The sequence below is a fragment of the Macrobrachium rosenbergii genome, chromosome 3 (assembly GCF_040412425.1).
Source record: "Macrobrachium rosenbergii isolate ZJJX-2024 chromosome 3, ASM4041242v1, whole genome shotgun sequence".
Taxonomy (NCBI): domain Eukaryota; kingdom Metazoa; phylum Arthropoda; class Malacostraca; order Decapoda; family Palaemonidae; genus Macrobrachium; species Macrobrachium rosenbergii.
In genome coordinates, this window is record NC_089743.1 from 25,146,815 (window position 1) to 25,155,812 (window position 8,998).

The 8,998-nt window shown below is 34.8% G+C and overlaps 1 protein-coding gene across 6 annotated transcripts in view; it reads left to right on the plus strand.

Annotated features, from left to right (window-relative positions):
* Positions 1–8,123, plus strand: part of LOC136853418 (enolase-phosphatase E1-like) — a 150,977-nt gene extending 142,854 nt beyond the window's left edge. For all 6 annotated transcript variants that reach the window (XM_067128934.1, XM_067128967.1, XM_067128955.1 and 3 more), the window contains one exon: positions 1,518–8,123. In XM_067128934.1, the coding sequence (XP_066985035.1) occupies positions 1,518–4,561 (3,044 nt within the window). In that variant the 3' untranslated portion in view covers positions 4,562–8,123. The remainder of the gene's footprint in view (positions 1–1,517) is intronic.
* The last annotated feature ends 875 nt before the right edge of the window (positions 8,124–8,998 follow it).

Sequence of the window (8,998 nt, forward strand, 5' to 3'; positions counted from 1 at the left end):
GTTTGGGCTGGAGGGAGCTTTTAACATCATCTTAAATACAGCATATATATGTTTAAACTAAATTTTACATCATAATGGTCTTGTAGTTAACATGCCATTTCTGGAATTACTTTGACATGAACATGATATTGTATAAAGTTAAGAGGAACGATGAACATGATATTGTACAAAGTTAAGAGGAACGATGCATAATATTTAAATGTAAATATGCAATGCACGTTTTCATAACTATGTATGGTACTATATATACATGCAAAGTTGCCCTAAAGCACAAGATGTCTGGATAAAAATTGTAATCAACTTTACTGCATTGTTACAAATTTGGATGAAAGTTGCTATGTTCCAGCATGATCGGGTGTTTCTCTGAGGTCTATGACCACAGAACTTGCACATGGTATTTTAAATGTACACAGTGGCTAGTTTGATATGCAAGTTGTGCACCCTGAGCTTGAAAATGCTGCCAGATGGAGTGATGGAAAGTGTGGCCCTGTGCCTCTTCTTTATTGCAGAGGAAATGAACCCATGGATGGTGATGTTTCTCTCGCTACTGGCCGTCTTTGGAATTGGTCTCGTTATATGGTTATGCGTCTACATCTACCTCAACAACTGCTACTAGCCTCATCTGCTATACACTGTTCTGTTGCTTCCTGTTAATTCTGCATTGTCTACTTAATGGTGGGAGCATTTAAAAAAAGATGTGATAAAACATGATAAACAATATTGCTTCGATAACTCTTAGTGTGTTTAGTTTCCAATTATCTGGATGTTGATGGATGTTTAACTTTTCTTTCATTTTAATTTTTTTTCTTTAGTTTTTTGGTCATGTATCTGTGAAGTAAAATATATGCAATTATTAATGAGTTCATGTTGAAAGCCTGTGTTCATTACCTTAAAATAATCTGTTTCCCATATTTATTTGCTAGCTGTTTTGCCCTTCTTGGTTTCCTTAGCATAAAGTTTCTTGTTTCTTTCAAAGTTAACAGATAGATATGTTGAGTTATAGTTCAAATTATTATGTGTGAAGGTCATGTCTTGATGAATATTGATTGATTGATTATGAAATTTAGGTTAGCATGAAAACACTGATTGTTTATAAATACATTCTGTACATTCATATTTTTTGGACTAGTTTTTCATTTGAATCAGAAGCATGTCATAGTTTAAATTTAGGTTAGCATGAAAACACTGATTGTGTATAAATACATTCTGTACATTCATATTTTTTGGACTAGTTTTTCATCTGAATCAGAAGCATGTCATAGTTTTAATACTTACTCTTTTGATTGATGTAGGTCATTTTGTTCATATTCATAATAATGCAATAGTTATGGTTTGGTTCATGTGTCAGCATTCTGGGTGGATTATGTATGCCCATATTATTGGGCCTTGATACAATGTGTGCATAAATATGTTGCCATTCTTGCTTATGTTTATAGAAGACAAAGTGAACTGATAACTGACCAATAACAGTAAATTAATTTAATATATCAAGTTACTTATATCTTCATGCTTTACAGGTGGTGGTGGCATAACAGCAGCAGGGCTAATAGTGTTGCTGCTTGCTTTAATTGGATTAGGAGTTGGATTGTATTACGCATATATATGCTTACGTGCTCGCCCCGTCCGTCCACGGCAGCACACCGATTGTGAAGATGGTCCCCTCATAGCATTAGACCCTGATGTCAATGGAAATCATGAAGACGTTCCTGTGGAAGCCTCAGCTCCAGTTGATGATGAATCAGATGCTAAGAGTAAACTTATTCCTGATGGTAAAAGTAAAGTTGAATCTAATGGTTCAGTAGAAGGAATACCCAATGGACCAACAAAAGAAAAGGATGCTGTACTGGTTCCCATTGAGGAAAAACCAGAACCTGTCAAGCTGATAGTTGAAGATGAAACTGCCCCAGTTCTTAACATGGCTCCTGCTGGATTTGTAGTTCCTGTGAAGGAAGTAGCAGAAGATGGATCTCCAATTCATCATCAAACACCAAAGAAAGTGGAATTTGCTAAGCAGGAAAAAGCTGAACCAGAAGTTCACCGTCCCATACATTCTCCAGTGCCAATTTTTGTCCCAGTACCTTCTGTTGTAAGCAAGAAACCTGTGACAGACAGCGATGAGGAAGATGGGTTGCTATTGCAGAAATGTACTCCTCATGATGATAGTTTAGAAAGAGAGACAGGTTCTGAACCCCCAGCTGTACCTTCTAGTGAAAATGCTGCGCAGAAAGTACTTGCATCTGCACCGCCAGCAGACTGTGAGCCAGTTTCCAATTCAATAAGGAATGAAAGTTTAACAAACTTGACTCCTGAGGAGATAGTATGTGATAAACCTGAAGTTAAAGAAACCATTGATGAAAATATTATTAGTGAAGTAGTTCCAGAACTTGAAAATTCATTACCTCTCACAAAAGAACCAGAAATTGTGCCTCCTGCTGAAGTTGATAAAGAAACTGTACAAGTAACTTCACCAGTGCTAATGAAAGAGGAGATAGAGAACTTGTCTGATGTTTCACAGCCTGTCAGTAAAGTTTGTGACTCCCCAGAACCAGGGAACAAGCCACCAGCCAGTGATATATCAAATCCTCCTGCAGCAGCAGTGGAACAAGTGTTAATAGAATCTGACTTGAGAAAAGTTGATGACCATTTAATAGAGGAACCAGAGGGAGCATCACAAGAGTCTGTGCCTGATACAGTTGTTCAGCTTCAAGATGAAAAGTCCATGGAGAAAGAACCAAAAAGTGTAGTTGAATCTGAAAGCGATAGTTCTTCAGAAAATTCTGTTGAAGAAACAGAAATAAGTGCAGTTACTCAAGAAATTACTATCACAGAACCAGAGATAACCAAAGCTGTACCAGAAATTGTTATCAAGGAACCAGTTTTACTTAATCCAGAAATTTCATCTGAGGAACCAGACTCAAATGACTATCCTGATGTTGTTTACTTGAAAACTAGTGTACCCTATGAAGATGATAAAGAATCTGAAGTAAACAGTGACATTTCTTCCAAGGATCAGCCCTCTTTTCCAAATTTAAAAGGTGAAGATAAAAGTCTAGAAGAAATGGCTGCATATGTAGGTGAAAATCTAGAGGAAAAGGCTGCAGAAGAATGTGAGAATCTAGAGGAAAAGGCTGCAGAAGAATGTGAGAATCTAGAGGAAAAGGCTGCAGAAGCATGTGAAAATCTAGAGGAAAAGGCTGCAGAAGAATGTGAAAATCTAGAGGAAAAGGCTGCAGAAGAATGTGGAATTCTAGAGGAAAAGGCTGCAGAAGAATGTGAAAATCTAGAGGAAAAGGCTGCAGAAGGATGTGAAAATCTAGGGAAAAAGGCTGCTGAAGCCAAACTAGCCACCGATAGCTTAACTAGTTCTAAATCTCAAGTTATGCCTGAGGTGTCGAAGGAAGATAACAAGGAAATGCCAGAAATAACTGTTACTCCAGTAGCTCCAGTTTCTGCTGCAGAGCACGTTCCTGTATCATTACAATCAGAGGATAAAATGGAACCCAAAATTGATGAACCTTTAGAACTGCCAGTTACTTCTGAAGTAACACTTGATGCACCTCTTGAAGCAGAAACCTATTATAGTGATTCAGTGGATGAAGACAATGCATTAGAAATAATAAAAGAAGAAGGCAGTATAGACACAGAATTGGAAAGCAACAGTGATACAGAAACTAGTGAGCCTGAAGTTACTCAGTACACATTTGCGTGTGGGCCTCTTGTTCCATCAACAAAGGCAATTCTTGCTGATGAGCTAAGTAGTACCTTAGAGCCCCAGGTTACCAAGTTTTCAGTTCTTTCAGATGATTTGAATCTTGGACTAGAGAGACAAGATGAAAGAGTTGCTCAGGTCAATCCAACTAAAGTTTTAGATGAACAGGATCTAGTAACTGCAGAGAAAAGATCTCCCAATCCAGATAAAGAAGACAGTGATTTTGAAGATTCTGATACTGAGACTGAAGACTATACATCAGAGCTTGATAAAAAGCTAGATAACAAAGCAACCAATAAGGGACGAGCTGGTGAGGCAACCAATGTGGGGCAGTTACCAGTTCTGGGAACAACAAACAAAGATGAGGAAAGTTCTGGAACTGAAACAGAGGAAGAATCAGAATCTGATCAAGAATCAGTAAAGGTTCCAACAGTTCAGGATCAGCCAGTTACATCTTTCCAGTTAGATGGAAGCAATGCAAATGCAGAGGATAAAAAAGTCCGAGAGTCTGAAAAAGTAGCTATAAAAGAGGCTGAAAAGGAAGCACTAGCAGCATCTCCATCCTCCCAAGGTGAGCAAAATGTTTCCTCAAGCTCAGTGGATGTTCCACTAACCTTGGGTCCAGGAGAAAATGAAACTAAAGTGCCTGAAAGCAGTAAGGATCCTACCGACAGTTGCAAAGAAATACCTCAGGTAACAGTTGTAAACATTCAAGATGTGTCCAGTACTTCATTGTCAAATTCTTCATCTTTGTCATCATCATCCACCTCTGACTTATCAGATGACGAAATGACCTTACCTAATTCTCAAAAGTCTAAAATTCCTAGATTAGTTGAGCGCCATGGCTCTTGAGTATCTTCATCTACATTAGATAAACAAACAGACTGTGTGTTCATGTTGTGATAAGAAATTACAGGCTGTGGTACAATCCATATGGTTACATATGATTGCTCATTTCTTGGAATTTCAGACAATTTGGCTGTCATGCTGGGCTAATGTATACATTACTGTTGTACATTGGAGGCTTTAAATTTTTTATCAGTTACTGAAGATTGATGTGACAAATGAAAAATGCTTCAAGCAACTCTTTTAGTGGATCCATTTCAGTCATTTTGAATGGTAGAATATTTTAATGCTATTCAGTATGGTATACAAAATGGCATAAAATGAAATGTCTTAGTTCCTGCTAATGTACTACGTACTGTGAACCAGCCTTGAGGTGTGCCAAATAAGTTTTGATGCTATAGTCACTGATAAGTCAAATAGATCATCTGGTTGAAATCCATCTATGCAGAAAATTAACAGGAATGTGATTTGTCATTTAATCAAGTCATCACGTTGTAGTGTTGGCTGTTTTGAATGAATTATGCAACTGTTGTCCATAAACTGTAGCATAGCTGTGTTCTTATGGAAGGTTCCAGTGATTCATGATGGTTTTCCAATGACCTTTCTCTTGCTAATATGGTGACTAAATGCTTATTTTGTTTATGGTGAGGTAACACAGTACCACATAATATCTATTATATATTGCTTGTCTTAAGGGTTTGTTAGATGCAAAATTTAGAACCAGAAATATAGTGCAGTGTGTTCAGCACACTTTTTAACATAGACTATAATTTTGTTTTTGAAATCATAGATGTAAAAGATCTTGACAAACTGCCATCTTTGGTCTTACAAGATATTTGAATAACTTTGCTATGCTTTTCTAAGTCAGCAGTACAGTTACAGTTTTTTAATACCTATTTTTATACTGTATTTTTGTAGCAAACACTGTAATACTGCACAGTGCTTTAAGATTTACAAAATCTATAGACAACCAGTGTGCTCTACAGTTTAAAGTACAGTAACAGGTATTTTTTCTTCCCTGAGACAACCTGCCCATTTTTCTCACAGCGGCAATTCAAGTGGCCTTGAATAACCTCAACCACCTCCTGAGGATTCTTCCCTAAATTGAACAAATTCCTTGAGGCTTGCCCTGTGGCCTTTAACATTTCTTAAGGATATTTTGCCATCATTAGCTTAACCTGTTGAATTTATTTCAGGCAATAGTAAGATGATGATCAGCATACAGGATATCAAATAAATAATTTTTTTTTTTCCAGTAATATAATTTTACAAAGATATTTGATCAGATAATTTTAAACTGGTGTTAATAAAAGTCTTGTAAATTTATTTAAGTTTTTGGATGGTATGTTTTCAAATTGTACTGTATGTATAAATTTTAACTGTAAAAGCATGCATGGGGAAAGTGTGGTCTAATATTGGTGTTAGAAGTTGGGGATACTTTAGGTCATGAATCATGCTTTCGTATTTTCCTGTAATTTTCAATGCTGATTTTTCATAATTAAGTTATGAAACCATCAACACTTACTTTGTAATTGAAATTATCTCATGCCAGTGATGTTAGAATTTGGCATTTATTTGTCAATGCAGGGTTCTGCATCATGCAAAGGTCTCTTGTCCCATTTGTTTTATTTATTCAGCCCTGTATATTTCTTTCATTCTTAGGCTTGAAAATTAGTTGGTTCATGTATTGGATACGTAAGGTATTTTATAGTGTGTTGTTAGCTTGTCGCTCTTGAAGTGGAGTTGTACAGAGTTGTACTGAGTTTTATTTTGTTCTATTCCACATAGAATATAATGGTGTAAATGTGTGTAATTAAAATGTATAATTTTTTATTATGGACATGTCTCATTTGCTACACAATGGAAGATACAGTATACATAAATAATGTTTGGTTGATAATATTTTTCTAGTAAAGGTTTTGTATTTATAAAATTTTGTTACACCAAATGAATTATCAGTATTCTATAAATTATTGTATTTTGTTTATAGTTTGAATACTGTATTAGATGGTATTGAAGTGAAAATGAGAAATTGATTATGGACTTGTTGTTGATCTCTTGTTGACATATTAAATAACTGTTAGATTATATATAAGTATGCTAAAAGTCAGCAATACTTTATTTAAATGTTAATGATTATTTTTGGGAAAAAGACATTTGTTTACTAATAACTGCAATAGTTAATTTGGGTCATATTATCTGTGCTAAATTTGAAGTGTTACTGTTACTGTGTTTTGACAAGATTCCATGCCATAACCCAAGTTTAGGAATTAATGAAAACTGGGGACAAGAGTCAAGTAAAAGCTTTGATTGAAACTGGAGAAAAATTTAAGTGTAGAATAGTAGCGTTTTTAATAGATGTACTGTATTTAGAGTACCAAGCATGACTCAAGTATTTTGATCACTATTCATATTTCTCTGCAAGAACTTGTTCCTTTATACAACTTGAAAATAATTCACCTTTGGTTGTGGTTGTAGATTAAAAAGGCTTGTATAAGTATTGTAAGGATGCTCAGGCTTAGCAAGGCTTGGCTTAGGTGAACAATCCCGGTGAGAGTTACATTGAATCCTTGATCCAAAGGAAATGAATCATTGTATATGGAGTAATCAGTGTATACTGTATAGCCTATTTTTTTTTCTATAAATATCTGCTATTTAGCAACGGAACATTTTCAACTTTACATCATGCTGAATGCCTGTGTTGTGTAATATCAGATACCTGCAATTTCACTAATGTAAATCATTGTTAAGACTGTTGATTTTACTTTTCACTGAGCTGCTTGTAATTGTTTTCTTTCAGTGATTTGTCAAGTTCTGGTCAGTTTTTTCAATTAAAATTTAATTCAGGCATAGTTGTTATGCCTTGCATATTCTTTTGTCAACACAAATGCTGTGCAGTACATAATGAACATTATCAGCTTTTAAGCTTTTGTTACAAAGTTGGCTTAGCCAGAAATATACAATACTTGAATTTTTTTTTATAATAGAATAGATTTACAATTACTTTACCACCTGCCTAGCAGTTTCTTCAGAGACCATATTGAAAGCAGTTGAAAGCTGAATTATAGTACGTATTGCCACAAGCCATATAATTTTTTTACCAGTTACGCTACTCCCATAGTTCTTTCAGAATAGGTTCCTTTGGATTGAAAAGGAGAAGTGTTACTTAATACTTGTCATAAAGGTCAATGACCTTGTTTAATTCCTAAATACAATGGTGGTCTCATGTACATGAGTTATTGTAGTAATGCCTATGGTTTTCCTGGAAGTTTTCTGTACAGATAATTCCGTAAATTTACTTAGCAAATCACTTATGTATACATTACATAGTTATAAGTTTATTTAGGTTCCTCAAAATTTAAAGAACTGAATTTTTCTTTCTCCAGAATCCATACTCTGTCTTGTAATTATAATTGTTTTTTCCCTACCAGTAAAATGGTTGATTTCTCTCTTTCTCTCTCTAGGAATAAATAATCTTATCTTGGAATTATCATTATTGAAGATACTTTTTATCATAGAGGAACAGCTTTCTTGTCCTAAAGAAATATGTAATAAATTGTGAAATAATGATAAATTTTCATTATGCCTGTTAACAGAAATTTCTTTCCTTTAGTTCTACTACTGCTTCTCTCATCTATTAATTGACATTTTGGAGTTCCTTTTTGGCTACTGTAAATGTAACCTAACAGGGATGCATAAAACATATTGCATTATATGAACGCTGTAAATCTGTTTTACACTGATGAAAATGATCGTCCTTTTCCAACTTCAGTAGTTAATTCCCTGTTTATTGCCATAAATCAGTAGCTTTATAGCAAAATAATCCATGTTAATATTTTTATATTCCACCTGGTAGTTGACTAGTGATGTCATTTATTACTAGTGTGAATGGGGTACTAATAAGAACACCTCCCTGTGGAACTCCATTTTCAAGTGGAGTTTTTGAATAAATATCATCAATTCATACTTGAAAGTTAGTTACAGTCCGTTAGAAAGTTTTCAATGAACATTGAAAAGTGACCAGGTTTTTTATTTTTGTATAATTTTAATATTAAATATCTCTATATGGTATGATAGGCTTTCTGTATATTAAAAGGAACTAAAGAATAGCTAGTGTTATTTGTTCACATTAAATCCTCATCAGATGTGATCTAGATAGGATCGTGAATCTGAAGTGGATTCATTGTTCTGTTATCCAAACTGTTAGGTGTCAATATTTTATTTTTATTTATGTGCCATACTAGTCATGCATTTACCATTTTCTCTAACACTTTGCATAAGCAACTTGTTAGGGTAATTAAGCTGTAATGGTTTACATTAAGGCAGTCTTTGTTTATCAGCAGCATGAGTTAACCGAGTTTTGGTTTTACAATGCTTGGCTAATGATGTCGTTAATCAGATTTTCAGTGTCGGTAAGCAGTTTATCGGGGTCAGTAGGTGGTT